This window comes from Apus apus, chromosome 5, assembly GCF_020740795.1.
Source record: "Apus apus isolate bApuApu2 chromosome 5, bApuApu2.pri.cur, whole genome shotgun sequence".
Classification (NCBI taxonomy): domain Eukaryota; kingdom Metazoa; phylum Chordata; class Aves; order Apodiformes; family Apodidae; genus Apus; species Apus apus.
In genome coordinates, this window is record NC_067286.1 from 31421264 (window position 1) to 31447627 (window position 26364).

The following is a 26364-nucleotide window of genomic DNA, read 5'->3' on the forward strand; positions in this document are numbered from 1 at the left end:
ATTTTGCTCTCCTAGACCTGCTGTCTTCACTCTGCATTAAAAAAAAAGACAAGACTCAACTTCTTACCAGGATTTTTACTTTTTTAAAAAAAAAAAACTTTTCACTTTGAATTTTTCTATCTTTAATGTTTTTTCAACAAAGTTTACATGACTTTTGGTGACTCTCCTAAAGAGAGAGAGGTACCTTGGTTTTTATTCTTCCACTTAAGTATGATGCACTGGATCAGTTACATATACAGTGCTTTTAATGGTAATGGTAAGTGATCTACATCTGGGCATCTAGTTTCTCATCATTCCCCTTTAACATTGACTGATACTAATTACCTATTGCTTGTTGATTTGTGCTCTTGATTTTTCCTCTTCAAACTGGAAAAGCTGGAAGAGTTCATAACTTCATCTATAAACATTCAACTGAGGTAAAACAGTATGACAAAGATAAGGACAGATTAAAACAAGAAGGCATACTCAAGTAATGAAATTTCTCTGCTTAGACAGCAAAGAATGCTATAAATACATACAGAGTTTTGAGGGAAGCATTATATACAATTTTGTTACTTACGTCATTAACCTAATACCTAAACTAACCTTTGCTTGCAGGTACCACAACTTCCTGGCTTTTCCTGGCTAAAGCCCTGCCTTTCAGCATCTGATATTGTGTACATTGGATTGAGGGATGTGGATCCTGCTGAGTAGTAAGTTGACTTAAAGGATTTTTGTAAAGGGTGAAATCATGAGCCGTTTTCCACATCTGGCTGCTCACAAGGGTTGCTAGACTTAAGCTTAGGCCAGTAATGTTATTTTTTTAATTCAACAGCTATATTTTGAAGAACTATGATATCCAGTATTTTTCTATGAGGGACATTGATCGCCTTGGAATACAGAAAGTTATGGAAAGAACATTTGAACAACTGATGAGCAGGTAAATAACTATTATCTGATTTAAGCTATTCTTATCATCCAGTTGTTGATTAACCACTTTCCTGAAAGTTAAGCAAAGGTGAATCTTGACGTAAGGCTGCCTAACACAACTGACAGTGTCCAGTAAATAATCAAGTCTTGGCACTGACTTTAGCCCTCAACCTCCACGTCTTGAACTGAAACTATTTCAGTGTTTGGCAAAAAGCTACAAGATAGGGTACATTAATCACTACAGTTGTGGCTCTGTTTTGTGATTTGTTCTGTTTCTTGAGGAATTATGCATTTTGCTGCAGTTTGACAGGATCCTTGAATCAACTCTGAGTCTAGGATTTATATTATATTTTTACACATATATATATATACATATACACACACATACAGCAACTTAATAATAACTTGAAATTGGCTGGTAGCACATGAGGTAGAAGCATTTGATGGCTTTCTCCTTAAGACTGTGCTCACATACGCTGTCCTGATGACAACTGCAACTTTCAGTTCAGCTAGTGAACTTCACTGTAACCACTCCCTTACTGATGTTCAGTACTGAAATTGTGGCTAACCTTGTTCAATATTGGGGAATCAGCAGGGAGCAAATCCTGCTTAGGAATACATAAAGCAGATCAGAGTTAGCATGGGTAACCTCTCACCACAGGACACAACCAAGTTCTGTAAGCAGAACAAGGTCCATGTATCTCTGCTGCATCCTGTTGTGTCTAAAGGTGTGCTCACCCTTCCCAGCTGCAGCTGTGCCAAGTAAAGTAGTTGCTAATCCAGGTGCTTCTCCTTACTGAGCATCTGCAGTAAGTTGTAATTACACAGTCTGCCACTTAAATACTTCATCTGAGTGAACAAGCAGTGTCCAGGTTCTTAAACTGTCACTGGTTGCCAGACTCAGTAACTAACTAAAGTTTTAGGTTTGAGATTATCCTTCAGTTTTTTTATCAACTAGGCTTACATGGTAGAGTTTGGAGGCAGCCTTCAACTATTGACCTGAAAAATGCAGAATGCTCCATTCACCTTGATGAGCTGTCTAGGAAATCCTCAAGCTTGGTGCTTCCTCCATCCCAGATGCCACACAAATCAATGTTTCAGCCTTTCACCCTGGCTCTCTGTATAACAGGAGGAAAGGCTGAATTATATAATACATTTCTCTGCATTTTTCCAACTGAGGAGACAGAACACCAGATAAGATAGTTAGAACTAAAGTACTTCTCTTCAGCCAAATCACCTGAGTGGATACTTAATGAAACTAGAAAGACAAACTTCTGTTTTTTCACTTTGTACCTAGGAAAGTTCTGAGCTAAGATGTTTTGGAGTCCAAAGGTATTAAAAAAAAATAAAAATCCTTTCCAAATGTATGTAAGACATGGTATAGGACTTAGGGGGGGAACCTTTAGCATTACGGAGCATGAGGCTACTTTGCTGATCCGCCTGCACAGTAAGAAATGCATGTAGAAAAAGTTCAAGGTTCTGAGATTGCTTTTCTTGTTTTATTCTGTCTCAGGAGACAAAGACCAATTCACCTCAGTTTTGACATTGATGCTTTTGATCCCTCACTGGCTCCAGCAACTGGTACTCCTGTGCTTGGTGGATTAACTTACAGAGAAGGCATGTACATCACAGAGGAAATACATAACACAGGTAGGAGCTGACCAACAGTATTGGACTAAGCAAAGACAGAACAAACTACATAGAGCTCATACTGGTTGTTTTTCCTCTGTAACTAGATAAAATGTAGCACAGCTAAGGTGCCTACAAAGTCAATTTGAACTTCAGTAAGGCAAGAAAGTCCAGTGGTTGGGCAAAACCCCAGGTGTGGGAAGCAGCTTAACTATCAACAACTTTAACTAAGCAAAAGTAAATAAAATACATAATATTAACAACTACTATGAAAAATTATGTGGTGAGCTTTTACAATACTGTCCCCTGTTCCTAAACAAATGAGGTGAGATGTACAAATGGACATCTGGAATAAAAAAAATGAACTCAAACAATTTTAAACAGTTTGAAGTTCTGTTCTAGGATTCAAAGCTAACACCCCAGCTTCCACTAAGTATGCTACAGTTGACTTTTATATAAAAGGACTTTCCTTCTTATGCCATGGAGTTTGTGTTTAAACAAAGAGTTAACTGCAGTGAAAGAAGGAAAAAAGTCACCACCAGACAGAGTCAATAGAGCCATGAACAGGATGGCAAAAAATGCTAGGTGAAACTATTTTATATCCCATAATTTTTTGACTGGCAGAAAACAAGATTAAAAAACATTCATCTCATAAGTGTATATGGAATATCAAACTCAATTTTTCTGAATGCTAAAAGCATGAATGAGGTAGTGATGATGTAAGAAAGAACCAAATTCAAAACACAAACTTGCATCTAAGAACCATAACCTCATCCTGCACCTGAGAGCCAATTTTACTTGTCTCAGGGGGGAGTGAAGCTCAAATATCAGACTTGCTGCAATGAGTGAAAGGCTGCAAAAGAAACCCTATTAGAGATGTTACCCTTTTTCATAGTAACAGCTGTAAATCACTTTCACAGGAATGCTTTCAGCTGTAGACATGGTTGAAGTCAATCCACTGCTTGGAGCTTCTCAAGAGGAAGTGAACGCAACTGCTAGTCTCGCCATCGACGTGATAGCAACGTGCTTTGGGCAGACAAGGGAAGGAGCACACATTGCTTTTGATGAACTCCCAACACCCAGTTCTCCAGATGAATCTGACAGTGAAGAGCAAGTGAGGATTTAAGAACCCAAAGTGTTGGGTATGTTGGACATTATAGAGCTCTGCTGAGGCACTTGAATGGAAAGTCAACACTTGGCAAATACTGTTAACTTCTCAATTTTTAAATAAACTAGCTTTTCCACTGATCAGTGGCTACTTTATTACATACTAAGATTTATTCATTTAGTATATATAAATTGAGACAATAAAATATTTATTACCTTCTTATCATCTTACCAGTAGTTCAAGACTGTCTCTGCATTTTCTTTTTATTCCCATTCTGTCTTTCTTGTGTCAGTACAGTTTTAGTTGAACACACTGTCTCATGAGACAGTTCAATCCCTCAAGACAGAATGGACAGACAGCCCCTCCAGTTCCTCAACAGTGGGAAAGTTCATCTCAGTCATCAAGATTTATCTGCTGTGAAAGAACTTGTAGTAGACCAAACCTCCTAGGATGCCTAGTTCCAAGATGATGATAATTGACAGCAACAACTTATTAGTGGTTATTCTAGAGTGGAGAAAAAAAAAAAAAAGATAACTTTTCCACCTTGATTATGAAAGCAGATTCTAGATAATCAGTGTCTTACCTTCAATAATAAGTCCCTGTTTCAGCTAGACCTCAAATAGCTCTTAACAAGCAGGAAGGGACAAACTCAGTTTCCTACTCATGTTCTTCTGGAAATTCTGTTTAAATCTTCTACTTCAACAGTAGCAGTTCTGTTCCACTTCCTCCACCCCACATAAGGGAGAACATGCTCTTGTCAGCTCATTAAATTATGCAAAGAGGAAAACATCAGTTGAACTTCTCTGCTAAAACCCACATTGTGGTGCTTTTACTTGGAACTATGTAGTGGAGTAAAGCTACAGAATCTCAAAATAATACTCTAATTTTCAATAGCTAAAGTAAATTTATAACAACTTTCTTTAGCAATGGTTATAAAGAAAGGTTGTTAGGCCAGAAGTACCTTCTGGAAATACATTCCATGAGCTGGTTTATAAGAATAATTAAACCATATAGTTAAGAAACTGTAAGTACACTTAAGCAATCAATGCTGTAGTAATCAAAATAGTATATGGTCAGGCTCAGAGTTTCTCATAGGATAGTCTAGCTCCTTTAGGGCTTTGCTATGGGCTAAACTGATTTGTCTGTATTACCAGACATCTAACTCAGTACTGCAGTGGTTCACGGCACAGCTTTTTCCAACCTGAATAACAAGTTGCATCTGAAGTTACCATTAGCAATTCACTGTAACCTGCCTCTGTCCTCACCAGTTTATCATGCTGGATGGTTAAAGACCCCATATTATCCTAAATAAGCAGCACAAATTCACTACCTGTACTCCATTAAGTAATCATCAGAGAGAAGAAAACCAGCATCTGCACACGGCCACACATTCCATTTACACATTCCCTAAAACCTCCTTGCAGTTCCAGCTGACACCATTCTTTATTTTTTGTCTGAAAGTGACAGGCAACAGTGCTACCTGAGTGCTGCTGTAAGTCAAGTCACCCAACTCACCTCCTGGACATAGAACGGAGAATCTTGCGACTCTTGCTCAAATTCTCACTTGTATTCACCAGCTATGAAGAAACAAGTTATCTGTCAGTTGAACAAGCGTACAGCAACTCTGTAAAAATGCACTTGGAAGTAACTGTTGTTGCAATCTGCAGTTAATAACAGGACTGAGGCTCACCATCTATTCTCAACATTCAGAGACATTGTTCTCTGCACATAATACAAGCCCATCTGGAACTGTTTTAAAAGCTGTTCCATTTCTAGCATGGACAGGTCTAAGTGACCCAGCAGATATGAGCTCTAAACTGTTAATAGATAATCCATTACAGCTTTGTAATGCTCAGAAATGAACTGTTGAGTATTTCTCAGCTATTAAGAAGCACGTAAATTCAGTGAGGTTGCAGACAACTGAAAAAGCTGTTGTCTCACAGAGTCAGGATTCCTGACTTAGGGCCACTCCAGATGAGATCTGACTATCGCACTTGCAAACCTTCACGGAAAGTGAAAGGTAAGCCAGGTCACTTACCATCACAGACACCTGCCTGCACAATCCCCCTGTAGTTGAAGCTATTGTCCTCAACTGCAAAACTGGCCCTGTAGGTATGTTACTTTTCACTGAGATGGAGTGGACCAAGGTGGGAAGAAAAGCAGACTAGATTTCCAGTCTTTGCTATGGAAGACCAAGCAAGAAGAAAGTCGGTTTCGAGTTGGCATGTGTGGTTAATAAGGTTCAGCAATACAGTGTATAAAAAACTCACAATAAAAGTCACAGCTTCATAAACAATCTGTGGAGAGACTGACTTGCTTAAAGGACTGTAACAAAAACTACACCTACAAATTTTAGGATCACATTTTACTTTCCTGCTCTCCAACACAAATTTAGGAGCAGGGCAAATCAAGCTTCTGACTGAAACTACTTAAATGAAAAAGCTACATGCTTTGCTGCAATGAGTAGCAATAAATCCCAAAAAAGGGGTTGTTTTGGCTGAGTGTGCTTTCTTGCCAAACTCAGGGTCCCCCTAGAAGTCACTCACCTAAAAGCTTTACACTCAGCTTGTACACACAAGGAAAATCCCATCAGTTTGTGACTTCAAAAACTGAATTATCAGTTTTGTATATCCATGTAAACAAAACAGATCAACTACTTTTTAAAGCTTCCACAGTAGAATTAGAGCTTCTTGACCCAAGGATGAAGTACAGGTATCTTGTCTGACACCACTTTCTCTGTCCTCAGCTAACCTACAAATATTGAAAGGTTAGTGATTAAGCTTCTATTAAATTTCATTGCGTTCCAAGAACTTGCTAACTTTCTCCAAATCTAAACCTTTCCTAGTAATCTAGTGGTTGGCTAGTCCCTACCATTCTTTTAAATCTAATCTTTTCAGCAATGCTATTTTTCTAGCAGGTTTACAGGTCTATTGCACAGACACAGCAGCATTGTGCCATCATGCTTTGGGTCCTTTACAGGAATTATAGCAGAGAGACACGGCAGCCTGGATTTGGTCTGCAGAAAGATCAATTGGATTACCATGTCTAGTGAGGTCTCCAGGAGCAATTATTGGCATATGGGTCCTGCTGAACTACGAGCAGGTTGTTTCCATACACTGCCCACAGTTTCTCTGCTTACTCTGCTCTTGGTGCGTTCCAGTTGCTCCCGCTGCTCCCCAAGTTCCTCAATGATATCGGTGCCGATCTGATCCGTTTCAGCCGCAATTCGGTGGGAGCGCTCGATGCTCTGCGTGGCGCGGTTCAGGCTGTCTGTTCCCTGGAGAAGCAGCACCCTCTGTGACTGCAGGTTAGTCTGAAAAATAACACACGCTTAACTATTAAGCACAGAGAGAGAGTTATTAGGCTTCTGATGTACTACAAAGGTAGAAGGTGACTCCATAGGCCATCCATTTGTGTTGCTGCACATGCTTCTTATGTTAACTGATGTAGCCCAGGCAATTTTGGAAGGGTTCTTACAGTGCAAGATTACAGCCAAATCTGGTTAAGCCTTGAAAAAGGACACACAGCTAAAGTTTAAAAAAACTTGCCTTTGCAACACTTTACTTTCCCATCAAACAACATTTACATGAAAATACTGTCTTTTCTTTCCAGATCCTAACTTTTCCTTCCATTCATATCTAAATTCAGTCTTATTTTTTACTTCACAGTTGGTTGCCAGGGAGATCATTAAGACTTCATGGTGAAAAGGATTAGGAACAAGCAGCACTAACAGATGGACTGCTAAGAGATCTCTCTTTTCATGCCAGTAGCCTCAGCTAAAAGATGAGAAATGTTTACTGACCTCAAGGTCAAAAGGTAGCTCAAAATGAAGTATTTTCTTGAACTTCAAAAAGTCTTATCTACCTCCTGCTCTCAGGTTTTAGAGGAACGAATCAAGACAAATCAAATGCAAAAATTTACCAAGCTGCTGCAGAACAAAATACTGAGGAAAGAGCCTCCCCTCCAATCTTCCTTATCTAAGGCAGGCAGGCAAAAAGCCTACTCACCGCCATGAACTTTTCCTACAGATGACAGCACTTTGAAGATAATAAGCAGATTCAGTCTCACTGGCTCAGATATATCTGTGCATATCTAGTCAATGAAGAAACTGGTGTATTTCTTGCACTGCAGCAGCACATCCATAGTGAACAAAGAGCTAGATGACGACTTGTTGTATTTTCTTGAAATTATTTACACTGAGATTCCTTAAAAGAGAATTCTTCCAAAGAACCTATACAGTGCATTATTCACATACTTTTCTAGTTTTGAAGACTAAAACTAGATCAGTTAACCTTTCTTGTCTGTCAGCAGCATAACTTCTGTGCTTTCACTTCTGTAGGGGAATGATTAAATAAAGCATTTCAGTACAGAATGCTGTGTTAGCTACTAGCTACATGGCATTCAATGAGTGAATATGGTTATATTCATATTTTTGTTTTAGAACAGAACAGCTCTCCTTTGAGTTGCAGGTGTTCTTTCTCCTCCCTGAGATATTAATGTTACATGCAGAGACATACAAGGAGTCACACAAGCACAGAAGATAAGTGGATTAAACACACTGCAAACAATACACCTAGAATATTCTTTGAAAACAATCATAGCAATGTTAAATAAAATTTATATCTAATTCTCACACTCTGTTCATTTTCTGTGGAGAAGATTCCATATTTTATATCCCCTTGACTTCCAGGGCCCAATCCCAAATCTGTGCTTCTCATCTCTCTCTGGAACATGGAGAGGTCTCTTCTGTAGGCTCGGATTTTGCTCATCATTTGGTTGCGGAAGGGCAGAGGAGCATACTTCAGTTCTTCCTCCATTTCCCGCAGCTTGAACAAAAGAAAATGTTGTCACTTCTTAAAGCACTAAATCTACTCTTAGCAGCAGCTACACTCACAACTCAGCAGCAGATGAAGGGACTAATATGTTTTTATATGACTGGGCAAGAGGTATTAACCTCAAGCCCTACACCCCTCATCTAGTATCAAGTACAATGTTCTGTCTAATGCTGTTCAGCCCACATGGATTTTCAGATACCTCAAGACAAAAATAAATGAGTTGCCAAGCTTAAATGCTTGATTTTTTCCGAAACATCGCTCAGTAACTTCAAAATTTGCAGTTCTCACTTTCATATAGTTTGAGCATTTATAGGATGGGTATCAGCTTCTCATCATATCGGTGCAACAGAGATCTACTGCATAGGTAGATATGCCACTAAACTCACACTCTGAACATCTGGGCCTGGCAACTGGAGTTAGGATTTGTAAACCCTGAGACTTTGGACATGGGAATTTTCACATCAAACTCCTCATGGCTGTCTGCCAGTAAGAGTTCTCCTGGGATATGAGCTCTACATCTCATGCATTACCTACACAGATACACATCAACAAAACCCAGTAAGTTAGAGGAATAAAGCATCACATTCAGCTGTGGCTCAAAAACATCCTAAGAACCAGCACATGACTATGAAAAGAAAACTAAATCCAAAATGCCTTGCTTAAAAAGGCAAGTCACATGGGATCTTTTGTGCTGTTCCATGTCACCTGCTGCCCAGGAAGCCTATACAATAGAGGTTTCAAATATTCAAGGTCCCTGATATTTAACTGTCAGACTATTACAGAACGATCAGAAGGTTTAAGACTGACATGAAAAAAGACAATAGGGGAAAAAAAAATAAGCAGCAGATTCTCTACATGCCCTCCTTACAACCTCTAGCAATTTTAATTGCATCTCTATCACTCCCTATCACTCCCTTTATTCAACAAAGGGAAGGCAATATTCAAACCAAGCACTCAAAAGAAAACCCAACTGCCTTTAAGAGTATTTGTTTATATCGTATCTGTAGATAGATAAATACAACAGTCTTGACAAGCAGAGACACATCTATCAAATCAATTAATCAAACATTTAAAAAAAAAACAATTCCTGCCAGAATAGGATCCATGAAGAAAGTAACATGTGGGAGTACTGTCCCGTTGAAGGCATCAGCACCTCAACTGGTCAGAAAGGCCAGAGCCCAGGTTTCCATTTACCGTTTCATTTGCTTCACGTTGTTTCTCATCAAATTCTCGAACTAGTTTTTTCTTCTCCTCTGTGGGAAAAAAAAAAAAAAAAAAAAAGTAGTAGTATGTTAGATAAACTATAGAAAAATTACAACAGAACTCCTAATCAATCCTTTATAGCCAAGGAAGCTGCCACAAACGACTGATTACAGAGGCCAAAATTTACCTCCAGTAGGAGCAGCCTGTTTTTATGACAACTTTTCAGAAGAGGGTCTGGGCACAGAGCAGAAACCACCCTTCCAAATGCTGGCCACTACCTCTAGCAAACAAAGTAAGTCACTTTTCACACCTGAAATATTTTTCTGACCTATTATCCTCTAATCTTCACTGACAGAGCTGTGGGTTGAAAAACATTTAACATTAAAGAATAACAATGAGGATGTGCTCATAAATATTTCTTATTTTCTGCACACATTTGGCAAGATTACTGCAGGCTGAAACTATAATTTGGTTTTGAACAGAATATCAAGTCAATCTACATTTCCAAGTGAGCCCTACAGCTCCTGCCAGACTGGGCACTCTGCATTCTTGTGATCATAAAGTAGCTAGATAAACAGGAAAAGCATTCTAAAGTACTCGTTCATTAAAGATGCCATCAGGATACCACCTCAGGTTCACAGATTAACGCTTCCCAAATGCTTCCCTCTTCTGGAATGACATCAGCTGTTTGAATCAAAACTACATATTTTAGTTGAGACAGTCATTTGATAAGATCACAGAGCCACAGAATTGTCCTGGTTGGAAAAAAACTTTTTAAGATCATTGAGTCAAACCACTAACCTAACTCTGCTGAGCCCAAAGAACGGGTTTCACTGTTTTAAACAAAACTTTAAGACGTGCATTTGGCATTTGTTAAAAAGCTATCATACCTTCCTAATATCCACCATCAGAGAAAGCATAATTCTGAAGCTCCTCTTATCTCAATGTAACAAAAATGTGCATGTTACAAGCTTCTGCAAAAGCCACCAGAGGACTCTCGCGGGGTACTGCAAATGAAACCAAATTCTATCAGAAGCCTGATAAATACACTAGCCTAATTCACCCCTCTCAGGAGAGAATAATTATCTTAAATAAAATTCTGTGTAGCAAAAATTCAGCATCAGGCAGCCATCATGGTAACAATTCTCTAATTTGATTTAAGATAAAATTAAAAGACAATATTATTAAAATGTTGTTGCAGTAAAAAAATTGATTTGATAATAGTTTTTCTAAATATGGTCCTCTGCAAAAGAAGCAGTTTTTAGGCCACTATGCTTGCAACAGAGAAGAGGAAAAAAACCTGAAGCAATCAAAACATTTTTATACAAGTCCTCTCATATATATGACATGCCTAAGCTGTTGGCTTTCCTTTTCTGTCCAAATTCATATTAAGCCCCAGAATTTGAACTGTAGGGGACTTAAGACAGAATTAAAACCCATCATCTAAGAAGAAGAAGTACAGAAGCCCAAGCAGTGTACAGAACTATTACAGACTAAGCTGAATGATGACTGCATATAATGCAATATAATGCAATGCAATATAATAATGCATCGTGCATTATATCTCACAAGAGCTGGTATCAGGAAATGCAGTTTCACATCCCAGTTTACTAGGAGGAAATGCTGACTTAGGAGGCTCCTGAACACACTCTCCTGAACTCCCTCCACCATTTACCTCTGTGTACATTTGTGCTGATGCAATTATTTGCATAGCTGGGCTGCAAGTGAAATCACGGACACGACCTGCAGAAAAACAGCCCTCAGAAGTCAGTATTTTGTTTCATACAGGTCATTTCACTAATCCGATTTCATTCGTACCCTCTTAAAACACCTGCTGCCTCGAACTCACCGCAGCCTGGTGCAGTGCTGAAGCAGCGGCATCTCACCTTCTTTGTGCCCCCCAAGCGGATCACGAAGACATTGCACTCAACAACAACCAGCCGCAGAACTGATAGCACCCAAAAGTCAAAACAGTAATGGCTTGAGACTTTTCTGCCTACGTGCCCACAAGAAATCCAAGGGATTTCTGGTTTGAAAGCATTATACCGGACCTGGCCTAAAGGAAATGCCAGAATACACTGAGTAGTTTAATTTATATCACTCTGGAATAAAATGCAGCTCCAAGTACATGGAGAGAACTTCTCTAATGAAGCAGAAGTAAAAAGCCCCTAAGCCACAGCAACACTACCGACGTGCTCATCAGCATTTAACCCATTTCTTTCCAACCAGTTAAAAATTAATTCAGTTAGCTTGTACTTTTCAACTAAATCTATTTATAGGAAAGAGTCTATATTTGAAGCTGATCCAGTCTGTTTAAAATGCCTTCTTACAAGTTTGGAAGGAAAAAAAAAAATTTCTACAGCCAGAAATTTGTTATCCTGTTTATATAAGTGAAACAGCTTTTCCAAACCTGCCCCTCGAAGACGTCCCAGGGACTGCAGATTCTGTCTTTCCTCCAGTTTGGGAGTGTGCCAATCATCCTGAAGGAGTATGCCAGGTATCTATTATCACTTCCTGAAGTTTTCAGGACCAGGTAATTCAAAAAAATAAAGACACACTCCCCTCCCCATAAGTACAAGAAACAAACAAAGCACACTAGGGGAGTGGCAACACCTTCACTAGACAGACAGATTCCCAACTTACCTTAACTGCTCTTAGAAATACTTCCCAAAATATGACCAGGATTTTTGCAGCAATAAATTTAATTAATAGAACAGTCATAATAAAATTTCAGAGCATATCTGAAAAATCAGTTTGTAATTATTTGCAATCTGTTGTAAAAACATATCTACAAGCATTGCAAAAAATGCTGATTATAAACGCTCCATTTAAGCCCGCTGTTCAGAATTCCCTGCTCAGACTACCCCAGTTCCCTGGAAACCTGACAGAGCTTTACGTCCCCAAGAAACCAACCACTCTCCTTTCTACAAAGAAATAATGATTTTGTACCAAAAAAAGAGTACTTCTTTCATTCTTTCTGTTCCTGCTGACTGCTAGGGAAATTGAGTCAGCTTTGAAAGCTGTCATTTGCAGGCTTGAACATCCTTCTTGCACCAGCTTTCTGGAAATGCTGATGAGGACTGCAACCCTGAATTTAACTCATTATTAGAAACAGAAAGCCAGGTAAAAAACAGAACCTTGACCTTTTCACAGCTTGTATTATCTAGACTGGTATAGACTGCTACATTCTGAACTATATACATAGTACAGACTGGTATATTCTAAACAAATAGTTTTTATGATTTTACACCCAAACACACAAAATTGATCAATTCCAGGAGCATGACAAGACTATTGCAGAATGCAGCTGACTGCCCCAACTCATTCTTGTGGTACAAAACTCAGGCTGAGATGCAAGCAGCTCATGATAACTGTGCATCATGTTTCTCATATGAAGGAAGCATTCTATCAAACTGATCTGGTGACATGGGTAAAATTCTCCTCATCAGATCACTTTCTTTTCTGGTTCCCAGAATACTGCCCAGTGTTAAGAACTGAATTAGAAGCACAATGCCAAGTCCTACAGAAAAGTGTTCTGTCAGAGTGTTTTACCCACCCCACACATGGTATAAAGAATACCCATAAAACCAGGTTTTGCTTCTAAGACAACTCTGGCTGGCTTTATAGGGTTTTTTCCTAGTCTGTGGGTAGGCAGAGCACAAACCAGAGTTTCAAAACAGTAATTTAAAATGCAAATCTCCAATAAGTCCACAAAGATTTGTGAACAACTGTGATAATAAAACCCCCTTTTAATTCTGCTGATGGTATTTTAAACAAGAGTCCAACAATGACCAAAAAGAGGAAAAAAAAAAAAAACCCAAAGCACTGCAGTTTAGGCAGCCCACCTAGAAACGGAATTAAGTAACACCCAGGTACCAACTCCTCCTCAGACAGGGGACCGGAGCTGAAAGCCCAGCACAGCAGCATCTGGAGCCGAAATGTGGAGCTGCCAAGCACCGCATCTGCCCCGCTCCTGGCGCGTTCGGGGCTTGGCACGGCCAGGCCTAGTGCTCAGGTGCAGAGCTACCAGGACCAGCAGCAGCCGAACCGAGGGACCCAGGGACACCAGACCCAGCAAAGCCACCTGCCCCTCCAGAGGCGCCCGCCGACAGGACGCGCCGCATCCCTGACACTGCCCGGGCAACCTCCTCCCCCCTACCCCCCGGATTCCTTTCCCGTCCCGGCTGTAAAACGGGTTTATCCGCGGGGGAACATCCCGAACAGCCCCGCGACGACCCGACCGCAGGTCTCGGCTGCCCGAGGGCGCGGGGCCCCGCTCCCGGCCGGGAGGAGGGAGCGCCCCGGGGACGGCGCCGCGGCCGCTCCCGAGCCACAGAGGCCGCACGGCAGGGCCGGGCGCCCGGGCCCCGCTCCCGGGGAGCCCAGCCCGCTGCGCCCGGCAAGAAGGAGCCGCCCCGCCCCGCCTCACCGGCCGCGCTGCCCCGCAGCCGCTCGGGGACGCCCCGCAGGTCTCCGTGCAGCCCCCGGAAGATCTCGTGCAGCCGCTCCAGGTGCTCCGAGGACGCGGAGCCGCGGCCCGCCATGCCCGCCGTGCCCGCCGTGCCCGCCGCCCGGCCCCGGCCCCGGCGCCCCCCGCGCCGCACTTCCGCCTCGGGCGCCGGCGGGGCCTTCCCCTCGCGGCCGGGCGCCCGCAACGCCGCCCGACTGCGGAAGCGGCCCGCGGCGGCGGCAGCGCGGGCACCGGGGGCAGCCCGGGGCGCCCGCTCCCCCCCCGCGGGAGGGCACAGCCGCGCGCCTTGTGACAGGACCTGTCGGCGACATGATCCGCCGGGCACAGGCCCGGAGGCGCGTCAGGCGCTGGCCGGGCCTGCCGCGAGGGGCCAGCGGCGGGGGCGCGCTGCCTGCTGGGAGCGGTAGTTTCTGCGAGGGGCCGGGCGGGGGCGGGGCCGAGCAGGGGGCGGAGCCTCGGTGGGGGCGGAGACGCGAGGGGCGGGGCCTCGGCGGGGCGGGGCGGGCCGGGCGGGGCGGGGCGGGGCGGGGCGGGCGGCGCTGGCGGGCGGGCAGGTCGATGGAGCGCCCGGCCGCGATGCTCAGCTGCTGGGGCGCCGCGCTGGGGGCCGCGGTCTCCGTCCCCGTCCTCCTCCTCGTGGCAGCGCCCTACGTCAGGTGCGTCTCACCCAGCCCGGCACCGGCCCCGCGCGCGCGCAGGGCGCGGCGGGGCGAGGGCGGGAGCGCCGCCCGTGCTTGTCCGACGGGGCACGAAGGGAGCCCGCTCCCGGTCTGCGGCCCGCGCTGGCGCCGCCCCAGCGCCTCGGGCAGCTCCCGGTCGCGGCAGCGGCTGCTGGGCCCGGCGGGGCTGGGCCTCCCGGGGCGGCCCCGGGACCCCGCGTCTGGCCCGGGCCGGGGCAAGGGGGGCGGGGCGCGGGGCCCGCCCGGTGCTGGCGGGGCCCATTGGCCAGCGCGGCGGCGGCGGCAGCCAATGGGAGCCGGGGGGCGCGGGGGCGCGGGGGCGCGGGCTCGGGCCCCGGTGTGGAGCGGGGCCGGGGGCGGGTTCCCGGTGTCCGGAGCGGGGCCGGGGGCGGGTTCCCGGGGCCCCGTCCCGGCCGCCTCGAGCGGCGCCGCCCGTGCCTCCCCGGGACGCCCCAGCACCGGGGCTGGAGCAGGGGATGCGGGCGCAGAGCCCGCAGCCGGGGCCCCTCGGGAGGGAGGCTGCCCTCGGGCCTCCTCCCGCCACTGCCCCCGCCCTCTCTCGCAGGAGGTACGTGGCTGGAGGGCAGTGCAAGTCGACGGCTAAGCTGGAGGGGAAGGTGGTGATAATCACGGGAGCCAACACCGGCATCGGGAAGGAGACAGCCAGGGACCTGGCACGAAGAGGCAAGTCTCTGGCCTTCGGCAGCGCGGTGTGTGTCTGTGCCGCGTGTCAGCAGCTCCTCTTCTGCGTCCAGGGAGGAGCGTTCTGTGCTTCCGTTTCAGTTAGCTGGCTTCCAGAGTTCTTTGAAATGAGCCCCAAGTGTTGACGCTCCTCCAGAGGCTGTAACCACTGAGGTGCAAGTCCCCTCGGTCCTCAGCTGGTTTCATTGCTTGAACTCCAAAAGCATGCCTCGTGACAGGAAAATGCTCTGCCGTCCAGCTGGTTTGAGAGGACTGAGGAAGTTCGTGGTGTTGTTGGTTCTGCTTGTTTGAAGTTGGGAAACACCACAGGTCCACTGCTGTGTGCTTTAGTTTTTTGTGTCAGGTTAATTTGGTTTAAATGCTTTTTGGATAATAGGTAAGGAGATGAAACTACCTGTTCACAATCTGTTTAGAAATTACTCTAGCTGGAATGAAAGTACCTTCATGGGCTCCTGACCCGAGATTCCCATTATAGGGACAGATATAACTCTATCCTACCCTTGTTCTGGTACACACACTCCTGACCTGGGAGAACCTGAACAGGAGCACTACAGATGTGCATTTTCATGATCTGAAAACAGCTTTGGGCAGGGTCGGAGCTAACGGCACACTAGGAAAGGTTTTGTCCCTCCCAGCTGCTCCCGACTGATGCCAGTTCCCTAAAGGAACAGTATGTTGTTTGTAAGCTCTGTGTGTCGTCAGCCTGCTTGTCATAGCCTTGATCAGCCAGTGTGCTCCAGTGATCTCGGCTTCTGTTGCTGCTTCTTCCCCCCGTGCAGGAGCCAGGGTGATTGTTGCTTGCAGAGACACCACGAAGGCAGAAGCGGCAGCCAGGGAGATCCGAGCTGAGACAGGGAACCAGCAGGTCATTGTGAAGAAGCTGGACTTGGCTGATACCAAGTCCATCCGGGAGTTTGCTGAGAAATTTCTGGCAGGTACAGTCTCTTTTCTTTTCAGTGAGAATATTTACCAAGGACTGGTGTCTGCTCTTCTAGCAAATGAGAGATCCTTCATCTGCAGATCTCTGTACCGTGCTGGGGACTGCAGTTCCCAGCAGGGGCTTGTCAGAGGCCACGAGTTAGTTTGTGGTAGGAGACTTATCCTTATGTGATTGGGGTGATGTGGCTGTGACTCAGATAGACCTGAGTTTTTTTGGTTGACTTGGGCCACCTTCTTGTCTGTCTTCAGTTTCCCTTTCCCTGTTTAAGGATATCTGTTGTTTCTTGCAGAGGAGAAGGAACTCCATATTCTCATTAATAATGCTGGTGTAATGTTATGTCCTTACTCCAAGACAGTTGATGGCTTTGAGATGCACCTGGGAGTCAATCATCTTGGTAAGGATACTGGAGTCATGTTTGTGTCCAACATCTGTGGAAAAATGGCAGAGGAAAGTCCTGCTTGCAGATTTTCTGTTCCTTATCCTCCCTTCTTGGGAAAGGATAGAAGGGCAGAGTCAGAGTTCTGGAGGTGTAATGCAATGTATTTGCTTATCATGGGCACAGATTTACATGTCTGTACATGTTACCTTGGACATGTGAAATGTATGACAGCTCCAGCTTTTTGGAGCTGAGGAGCGTAACTTAATCACCCAAAAAAAGTGCAGCCGATGATTCGGGGGGAGGGTCTTCTTTTCCCTCGGCTTGAAATGAGGGCAGCAGTAAAATATAACATGTAAGTAATATCTAGTAAGTACTTTGAAATTCCAGCACGGGAAGCCCTTCCAAGAAGGATGGCATTTCCTCTCACCCCTAGGTCACTTCCTCTTGACCTTCCTCCTGCTGGAGAGGCTGAAGCAGTCTGCCCCAGCCCGCATAGTGAACGTGTCCTCGCTGGCTCATCACGGAGGCCGAATCCGCTTCCATGATCTTCACGGTGAGAAGAGCTACAACCGTGGCCTCGCCTACTGCCACAGCAAGCTGGCCAACGTGCTCTTCACCCGGGAGCTGGCGAGGCGCCTGCAAGGCAAGTCCCAGGAGAGCCAGGTGTTTTTCTGCTTGGCTTTCGAGCACCGTGGATGAGGAGAGTAGAGTGAAGAGAAGTCTGGAAATCAGCCATGCAAAAATGAAATGGCTCTATGCAGAGCCACAGACTCTGCAGAAAGAAAATAAGTCCCATCTGTGGAATCAGGAGACTTTAAATGCTAATTGTCTTTACAACAACAGGGCAGAGCAGTTCAGTAGCCTGGCACAGTTGAACATAATTCATTTTTCTTTGGTGCTTGTCTCTAACAGAAGAGTTCATGCATACTCTGCCTTAAATGTTGACAGCCTGTAGAACAGAAGCATAGGACTAGACAGTACCTCTTAAGTCACAACCATGTCATTCAGTGCTTTTAATAAACTTAAGCAGTATTTATTTTACTAAAACAGCAGCAGTATCTTCTCTAAGAAATTAGTATTACAGTAAATCAAAAGAAGCTGGTGTTCTTAAAAGCCTGATGAAAGCTGCTGCAGTTTTAGCAGCCAGGCCCTTGAACACATTGTTTGGCAGAAGGCATCGTTGCTGCAGCATTTGGAAGGAAGCAAAGGAGGCTCTAGGAAGAAGTAACTGTAGAGAATTCACTTACTTAATCTCCCTATACCCATGCCTGGACTCCTCCTTTAAGTTGTACAATGTTTCTAGGTAGAACTGAGGAGTGTATTACCCTTTTTTTTTTTAAGGGCAGTTTCATGCATGCAGATTTGTCCTGAACTACTTTTTTTTTTTCATAGGCACTAAAGTCACAGCAAATGCTCTCCATCCTGGTTCTGTCCATTCTGAGCTGGTCCGGCACTCGCTTGTGATGACGTGGCTGTGGAAAATATTCTCATTTTTCTTGAAGACACCTTGGGAAGGAGCTCAAACAAGTATCTACTGTGCAGTAGCAGAGGAGCTAGACTCTGTGACAGGACAGTATTTCAGGTGGGTGCAAGCTGATGGAATGATACACTGTGGAAGGCAACCTTGTTGGCTAGGTAAGATGAGACTTGCTGTCATTCTTCATTAGGAAGGGACTGGGTAAGAGCCTGGTTGGTAGGACTGAGGGCGACAAATGCTAGGGCATTACAGGTCTGTCAAGTGGATATCGTGTTAGAAGAAATCCTTGACCTGTGTAAGACTTCACGTAACAGCAGGTCCTTTCGTGCTAGGAATATCGCTGTACCCACAGTGCAGGTGTGGCCATCACATGCTCAAATCTCTAATCCTGATCTGCCTGAGACTTGGGCAAATCACTTTTCAGTAGAGCTGTGTAGTTAATGAGGTCACTTCAGTCAGTCCTTGGAAGCCCACTTTGGTTCTCTTTGTAGTTTTGCCTCGCTGGAGCAGAAGGAGCCTGTGCTCCCAGGGAGCCAGGAGGGCTGATGGTTTTGCAGAGCTAGGAGGTGAGATTTTCAGGCCTGACCTGTGATGAAGTAACTTGAATCTCCAGTGTGACAGACCCACCAGCTGGGAAGGACTCCTGCGGGGATGCCTAGTGCTCTGTCCTGCAGCCTGTCTTGTGTAGCTCCCACTACAGACCGTGCTGTTCCTTCTTTGACTTACTGCAGGACCCTGCATAGTCATGCCTTTTCCCCTCACCAAAAGTACAGCCCAGAGCAGTTCCAAGTCATCGTCATGCTAGATTTGCAGACTCTTATTTGAACAGAGCCATGAAGATGTGCCTCTCAGCTTCTCACCAGGTGTAGAGCAGTGCAACAATACTGGGTTTTTGGGAAATTAACATGAAAATTTGTATTTTTTCACACGGATACTGTTTGAGCCTTTGCATCTTTGCAGAGCTTTCCTCTTGTGATACGTGACTAGATTAGTCTCTGTAATGACTTTGATCTTCACCTGGGAGTTTGTGCTGTCTTAATCAGACTTGAATATATAAATAGAGGTCTTAATCTTCCCTGGATGACTGTCTGTCCCAGGATATACATGGAGCATTTACGTGCTGAATACAGAAAATTTTGGTGGATTTTAAATTTGGAGAAGAAGGGAGTTTTGTACTTGGTGAGAAATCAATAGTTTCAACTGTAATTCACAGTTTACATTGGACTAGCTGAAAATCTTTCTCACTTTGTAGGCAACAGAATACAAAGCACAAGTATAGATAGTAAGAAAAGAATTTCCATGCCATGGCAAGACAGGTGGAGTCCACCACAGTAATTTCAGGAACATCAGAGACTGGAGCTCTGAAAACACTAGGCCGGATAAAAATCCTATGGGATGCGGTCTCCTCTCTTCTCTTGAAACTCCTGTGTTACTGCAGCATTAAGCACTGCAGATGAGAAGACCTGATCTCTATTGCAGACAGAGTGCTCTCTGATTGCAGGAGCTGAGAAGAAAGGAGCCACAGTTCAGAGGTTAATGAAAAGAGAGAGAACCATACATGGATATTACAGTAGTATTATTCTGAGGCAGCTTTGTCTTTCATGAAATGGCGATATAGCGCAGTGAATGGGATGGCATAAATAGTTCAGAATGAAGGGCTGTTTGAGGGGCTTTTTTTTGTACTGTTTGCTAGAAAAGGTGCTCCTGACGAAGCTTGGTTAGTGTTTATAGCCCTTTTTAGTGCTATTGATGAGAATGTACACTGAAGAGTCTATAGGAGAGCATATATAGGCTTATGGAGGAGCTGAAACAACAGCTAGAGCTCATCTTGCTTGCTAGTTCTTGGTGCCATGGGGAGAAAATTTTACCTAGCCAGCTGGAAAGCAAGCTTTCTCAGGGTGCCTTAGCACGAACCCTTGCTCACTGCTGGATAGCCTCCCACCCTTCTTCAACTGGTCTGAAGTGAAGCTGGGAGAAAGCAACTCCCTTCTTTTAACACAGACATTTCAGTGTGCTAATGCAGATGGAAACCTTTGACTTACAAAGATGTCAAAACGTTCCTCTTGCAGCGATTGCCGGCCAGCTTACGTCTCTCCGCGGGGTCGGGATGACGAGACTGCCAAGAAGCTCTGGAACGTGAGCTGTGAGCTCCTTGGCATCCAGTGGGACTGAGCAGCACAGACCTCACCCTGTACCTGGCTGAGCCCAGCAATGCTTCTCCTGGGAAAAGCACCGCTGAGACCTGAAGACTAGAATGCTGACACTTCACCTGCCCTTATGGTGGTTTTACGGACACAGTCTAGTGTGAATTTCTGGAATTCACACTTAAGGATTGAGATTTGTAAGCAACCAGCCTAGACGGAGAATTACAGCACCAATGCAGGGAGCAGCCTTTGCTTGGTATCTCACTCAACAGCTAGAGGCTACTGTTCTCTGTCTTTACAATAGAAATGGAGGTTGCAGTCTTAGGTTTAGATTATGAAGTAACAATTACCTTTAAATAAAGTTTTTCCTAACAGCAATAGTAAAAATGTGGGACTCTAAACTTATGAAGTTATTTTCAGTTCCTGTTATTTGACCTGGCACAGTGAAAGTACTTTAGAGTATTAGGTTTTCTGGTAATTACATGCAACACAAATGCTCTCAAGCACACAGAAACAGGTGCTGGCCTTTTTGTGCCAAGCATTAGGTAAAATTTTCAAGTGGAATAAATTATTTTTCTTTATATTCTCCCTCAGCAGCTGGACCCTAGCACTGAAGTATCTTGTCCCCAAACGTCCATTGGCTGCAGCAAGGTAACTAAGGCTTGGCATATCTTTTGAGAACCCAGATCTCAGTGCAAGTGACTGGGAGGTTTAGAGCTCAGTGTTAATTGTGCATAGTCAAGCTATTTTAAAAAATTAACAACTCTTCTGTGAAGCACCAAGCAAAGATGGTGTAAAAGTTGTCACGATAACAACCCCCCCACGCTAACCCAGCTACACTTCAAATCACGTAAAACACTAGAAAAGAGAGCAAAATGAGTAAAGAACATCTCAATTGTGTGAAAAAACATTAAACAACCTCGGCTGAGACTTCAGCTTTAAATGACAGCAAACTTCCCAGAGCTAAATAGCTGAAGCAGAGGTCAGGACTGTCTTGATATTATGGTCTAGTTAGCTACAGGACAGCAGACTTGCACAGAAATTATGATGTTTGTCTGTGACTGGGTGTGGCTGGCCAGGGCTGCCAGCCTGGCCCTCCAGTGCCATACAGCCCAAACTTCTGGCAGCTGGCTCAATGTACCTAGAACTGGAGGTGCTGCCTTGGAACACTGGTGCTGCTCTGGTGCAAGCTGCTGGAGTGTGATCCATTATCAGAGATTATTTCTGAAAGAGTTAAGGAGTTAGAAAACAAATGCCATAGCTCATAGGATTATCTCCTGCTTCTGAAAAAAAAATATATAAAAAAATGGGGAAGTTTTGGGACTTGCATATGAGCATGCACAGTGGCCAACAGCCACTTTTGGGAAACATGCTAGTTTTATGATTAATTCTTTCTGCCTGAATGCTACCTATGCAGATCAGTCCTGTGCTACCTCTGAGCAATACTAAGTAAAACCATTCTCCTTTTACAACAGGAGACCGTGTCTTCCTTCAGAAATGTTGAATCCATTTACTTGGTGTTGCACCTGCCTCACAAATGTAGAGAGCGCGGTTTGGGTAACATTTTGAAGTCCCTTTGTGTGTCTCCCTGTCGCTACCTTTTTCCCTCCCTTGTTATGCTTCATCTTGAATACGAAGCTAAACTCACAAGTACCGTGTAGCAGTAGGACCGTACCAGGCATCGCAGGCTTGGTGTGCTTTGCACGTGAGATTCTCTGCGACATGTAACTACACGTTTCCATAGACACACACCCACTTTTTTTTGACCTTGGACAAGCCATTTATACCTTCTAGATTGATCTGTAAAATGAGGAACTAAAGCTCATTTAGCTGTCTCAAAGGGAGGCTTGTAAGGGAGAGTTAGATTAACTCGCAAAGCTCTCTAAAGAGGATTACTGGTCTGTGAGAGTACATGCTTGAGTCTCAGCTCCTGGGAGGTCTTCTAAAGATGTCATATTCCAGTTGATCTAAATGCTAGGGACACTTAACAGAGAGAGGTGGCATGCCAGAACAGTTCTCCCCTTTCTAATTGCTCTGTTAAGCATAGCCAAAACCAAAATACAAATCTAGAAAAAAAAAAATCCCCAGCTACACAGAGATAAAAAGCAAAGAGAAGATACACGAACAGTCATAACACTTTATTATATTTTTTTTTCCATTGTAAACAAACTTTGGTCATTAATAGATAAGTTATTTTTTACTGGCAGTGCTCAATCCCTTTTTGATAACTGCACAGTTTGTGACACGAGGCAGTTAGTCAGGATCAAAATTTCAGTTCTGCTGGTAAGAGAAAGATCCCTATGATTCCAGGTTAAGAACATCAAGTTACAACAAATGCTATATAAAGTGCATCAGGTACAGTGCAAAGAGGTCAGGAAGAAAGGCAGGTACAGAACTGACAGGTCTGCATGGCAACCTCCACTCTTTTTGCTCTATACAGCTGAAGGAGGTTGAGCAGGAAAGTAGGCATTACAGGAATGCAGATCTGGATACCCACAAACAGTAAAACTTCCTCCCCATAGTTACAGATTTGTTTATTACTGAAGACGTGGATAGCATCACATTTTAGGATTACCCTAACAGCTGTAATCTGATGGAAAGCTAGGTCAGTCTGGCTGAGGAAACAAAAGCAGCTTTCATTAGTACTGCTCACTAATGAGATAATGCAAATTTGTGGTCAGGAGATTTTTGAAAGCTAAATGTGGTCATTTCTGACCACTTTGCTCTGAGGCATTTCTAGCCCTGCTCTAATGAGCACAGCACCTCCAAGAGAGGTGTTTGTGTCAGTGGGGCACTGCCCGTGAAACACGAAAGAAGTTGGACCAAGTCCTTTCCAGTACTGTGGAAGTCTGTTCTGTCCCTATAGTGAACTTGGGGATAGTGCAAAACTCTTATTTGACAGTCTTAATTATTTTAGGTATTAAAACTATTTACAGTTATTACACTTCAGGAAACCTGTTGTTTCTTTTGAAGTAAACAAACTAAACTTCTTAACAAAAAAAGTGAACTAGTTTTCCTACCACTTGTGCTGAAATTCATGTAGACAGCAAACACCAGCTCTTGTGGAGTGCCATATTTTGTTGTTTCTTTTTGAAGATCCTACTGTTCTCTACCATTCTTCTACCCATTTCTCATCTCCCAATCACAGTTGAAGAGAAGCAGCTGTTTTTCTCAGCATCCCTGAACACAGCCATTAGCCAAAGTTTCCTGCATTTTCTTAAAACTGAGTTAACCTAACACTTCCAGAGCAAAGGTTATTAACATAGTCTATGTCTAGTATGTCTAGTTAATAAAAATTTATTCTGGTTTCCTGTTGTACCTGACAGGGACAGATTATCCTGGTAAGGAACAAATAAATCCCTGTGTGGCAGGGACACAAACGGCCTGTTGAATTTTACCACAGCTTGTTCCATCCATATTTTCTGCTGTACCTGATGAAAAACTGTGTAAATTTACTGACAACTGGCCAGTGATAAAGCTGCATCCCAACAATGTATTTGATACTACCATAGGAAAGCAAGAGGTATGTGATTTTTCAACTATTTTAAAGGATTACTTTCCCTTTGTACTCCACTTACAGGATAGGCCCTTTATATCTTCATCCATCTAGTAAGGACTCAAGTGCCATATGTATGGCAGACATCAGACAGTGGGACTGATAAGTAGAAAACTGCCACCAAAAAATCAGTTCCTGCCTTTTCAAACAACCTAAAGAAATTGGGCACATCTTACTAGCTGGCAGGGAAGGGGCAAGGAGAAGAGAAGCAATGGTTTGTACAGGGGCTTTAAAAATATCTCTGCTTTTCAGTCCGTAAAGGATCTCTCCAATCTTGAAAAAACTTACAGAAAACCCATAATCACAAGAAGTTTTATGCTCTAGGCTACATTGAGTTGAAAAGATTTTTCTGTCCTCTCTATACAGGTTTTGTGGATTAAAATTAAAAAATACAATAAAGTTCAGTGCCTTTCGAAACCAAAAAAAGTCAACAAAAAACCCGTAACAGAAAAGCTCCCTAGCCAGAAACAGAATTGCTCTAAATTACACCTACATTCTTGCTTGTTCGGTTTGAAACTGCCCCCACACACACTCCCTCCCACCCCCCATCATAAAGCCAAAAAATACCTTGAGGTAGTGACTGTTTGTCAAAATACAGGACTGGCACTTGTCATTTACTTCCCTTCCTTTCACCAGAGGCACATTAGCAGCACACATTTGCCACCAACATCAGTCAAGAGGCTTCCATCTTACCAAGAGACAGTGGAACCACAGGGCTTTAGGCTGTCTTGAAGCCTTCCCCTTTCTGCATGATGGTGAATGTCAATTACTCATCACTTCCTAGTGCCCTGGGGAAGCCGATTTCTCATCTTGGGCTGGTGTACTGAGAGCCACTGGGCACAGATGGCCTTCACAACGTCATCGCCGCTGTTCTCAGCCAGCTGCCGCACATGCTGGACAAGCTGCACTGCTCTGCTCTTCTCCTGTCTCACCGAGACAAGATAGGCAGAACGCAGCTTGTTGCACATTACGTAGGCCTGGATCTGAAGCAGAAGAGGCAGTCAGAACTTGGGTAGAAAGCTGCAGCAAACTAACAGCACAAGTTAAGGAAGGATTGGCTGGAAATGCCTGGTTCAGAAGCGGGTTGTACAAGGTAGCAGCAGCATACTATGAAGGAGAGTATGGCAAGGAGCAAATCCCAATGTATAAAGATGGACAGACAGCTGTACTTCAGAAAGTTTGTCTCTCGTGGAAACTCCTTTAGTCTATCACCATGAAATTAGCATCAGGAATCCTATTTTGTGCATTAATTTGCCATATCCTCATAACAAAGGGTCTCGACCAGTAATTTTTTTCCATTGCTGGTTCTAGAACAGCTCGCATCTCTCAGGGATTTACACCCAGGCAGAATGAAAAGCCCATTTTTAAATCTACATACAACAGTAAGCTTGTCAGTTGAAGCAGGACAGAGGACAGTCACAAATGTTAAGATTTTATTCCCAGTTATGCCACTGGGATCTATGACAATCCACAAACGCTGAGCCATAGCCTCTTTATCTATAAACATGCATCTACAGTTCGTTTATCTGTGACTCTCCCATGGCTTGGCTGGATGGTAAGAAAGCTAGCAAAGAAACCAAGTAGCTTAGGCCTCACTTCCTCTTAAGAAGTATAAAAAAAAATAATCACAGAATTTTAATCACTTAACTCTTGATCACAAAAGAAATAGTATAATCCTGAAGTGAAAAGCTGAAACGGTCATCTTGGAGATATGTTGATCCTCATTAGCTGTCTGCCATTATGAGACACTTACAGGCACCTAGCTGAAAAGTTGGATAACAAAACCAACAAACCCACCAGCATGTCTCTGAAACACTTTTCCTCCCACTGTAACAAATGCCTAGTCCTCACTCCAGGGACTGTCAAAGAGCTAACAGGGATAACATCAGTCCATATCTTCATGTCACAGCTCTACTATCACAAACACAACCTTGAGGAATTCACTGTGATTTCTACAATCTAAACTTCAAAACTTTGGCTTAAGTGAGTATGAGAGAGAAGATGGTGAAAGAGAGCACACATCCTGCAGATCAAGACTGGGCTGTTTAGCCCGTACTAAGGGAGTTGCTCTACTGTACTTTTGCTTACCTTGTTCTCATCACTGTCCATATCCCGGATCAGATTATCGAGATCCTGCATCCAAAGAAGGGAAAACGTGTTCACATTTAGAGTAACTATAGTTTGCAAACCTTTACCCCATCAGGGACCAAACCCTTGCCTAGAGGAAGTGGAACACAGAATGCAGAGTACACAGCTAGTTGGTTACATTGTCCCAGCTACAAGTGCTGCAGATGTAAAACATAAGAAGTCCAGTTCTTCCCTTTACTACAG

The 26364-nt window shown here is 44.0% G+C and overlaps 4 protein-coding genes and 1 long non-coding RNA gene across 11 annotated transcripts in view; 2 read left to right on the forward strand and 3 right to left on the reverse strand.

Annotated features, from left to right (window-relative positions):
- The window catches only part of LOC127386066 (uncharacterized), a 1155-nt gene extending 557 nt beyond the window's left edge, over positions 1–598 (reverse strand). The window contains exon 1 of the long non-coding RNA XR_007889803.1: positions 325–598. This is a non-coding gene — a long non-coding RNA (uncharacterized LOC127386066). The remainder of the gene's footprint in view (positions 1–324) is intronic.
- ARG2 (arginase 2) overlaps positions 1–3876 on the forward strand; it is a 22022-nt gene extending 18146 nt beyond the window's left edge. Inside the window, exons 5-8 of the mRNA XM_051622540.1 lie at positions 598–692; positions 815–919; positions 2423–2559; positions 3459–3876. Of these exons, the coding sequence (XP_051478500.1) occupies positions 598–692; positions 815–919; positions 2423–2559; positions 3459–3664 (543 nt within the window). The 3' untranslated portion in view covers positions 3665–3876. The remainder of the gene's footprint in view (positions 1–597; positions 693–814; positions 920–2422; positions 2560–3458) is intronic.
- On the reverse strand, positions 3834–14305 carry VTI1B (vesicle transport through interaction with t-SNAREs 1B). Of its 2 annotated transcripts, none has more exons than XM_051622541.1 (6): positions 14114–14305; positions 9676–9734; positions 8281–8472; positions 6786–6959; positions 5162–5223; positions 3834–4150 (listed from the first exon to the last, which is right to left on the reverse strand). In XM_051622541.1, the coding sequence occupies exons 1-6, from the start codon at positions 14226–14228 to the stop codon at positions 4054–4056; spliced, it is 699 nt and encodes a 232-aa protein (XP_051478501.1). In that variant the 5' UTR covers positions 14229–14305; the 3' UTR covers positions 3834–4053. The 2 variants fall into 2 exon arrangements, with proteins under 2 accessions (XP_051478501.1, XP_051478502.1); XM_051622542.1 differs by lacking the exon at positions 14114–14305 and adding an exon at positions 13530–13624.
- Positions 14306–14687: 382 nt separating this feature from the next.
- LOC127385024 (retinol dehydrogenase 12-like) lies at positions 14688–21949 on the forward strand. Its single transcript, XM_051620205.1, has 7 exons — positions 14688–14811; positions 15401–15519; positions 16317–16472; positions 16767–16871; positions 17290–17499; positions 18249–18438; positions 20403–21949. Exons 1-7 carry the CDS (start codon positions 14714–14716, stop codon positions 20503–20505), a joined length of 981 nt encoding a protein of 326 aa, XP_051476165.1. The 5' UTR covers positions 14688–14713; the 3' UTR covers positions 20506–21949.
- A 651-nt stretch (positions 21950–22600) lies between these two features.
- The window catches only part of ZFYVE26 (zinc finger FYVE-type containing 26), a 53499-nt gene continuing 49735 nt past the window's right edge, over positions 22601–26364 (reverse strand). For all 6 annotated transcript variants that reach the window (XM_051620199.1, XM_051620200.1, XM_051620198.1 and 3 more), the window contains 2 exons: positions 26122–26166; positions 22601–25016 (listed from right to left, as the gene is read on the reverse strand). In XM_051620199.1, the coding sequence (XP_051476159.1) occupies positions 24807–25016; positions 26122–26166 (255 nt within the window). In that variant the 3' untranslated portion in view covers positions 22601–24806. The remainder of the gene's footprint in view (positions 25017–26121; positions 26167–26364) is intronic.

What these genes read in the sequence shown, in the direction of transcription:
- VTI1B (XM_051622541.1), bottom strand. Translation starts at nt 14,228, where the DNA reads ATGGCGGGCCGCGGCTCCGCGTCCTCGGAGCACCTGGAGCGGCTGCAC. An exon ending in AACGTGAAGCAAATGAAACG is followed by an intron (nt 8,473 to 9,675) that starts GTAAATGGAAAC and finishes CTTTTGTTCAAG; the next exon opens with CTGCGGGAAATGGAGGAAGA. An exon ending in CTCCGTTCTATGTCCAGGAG is followed by an intron (nt 4,151 to 5,161) that starts GTGAGTTGGGTG and finishes TCTCCACTCTAG; the next exon opens with AATAACCACTAATAAGTTGT.
- LOC127385024 (XM_051620205.1), top strand. Translation starts at nt 14,714, where the DNA reads ATGGAGCGCCCGGCCGCGATGCTCAGCTGCTGGGGCGCCGCGCTGGGG. An exon ending in TGCTGAGAAATTTCTGGCAG is followed by an intron (nt 16,473 to 16,766) that starts GTACAGTCTCTT and finishes TGTTTCTTGCAG; the next exon opens with AGGAGAAGGAACTCCATATT. An exon ending in GTGACAGGACAGTATTTCAG is followed by an intron (nt 18,439 to 20,402) that starts GTGGGTGCAAGC and finishes TTCCTCTTGCAG; the next exon opens with CGATTGCCGGCCAGCTTACG.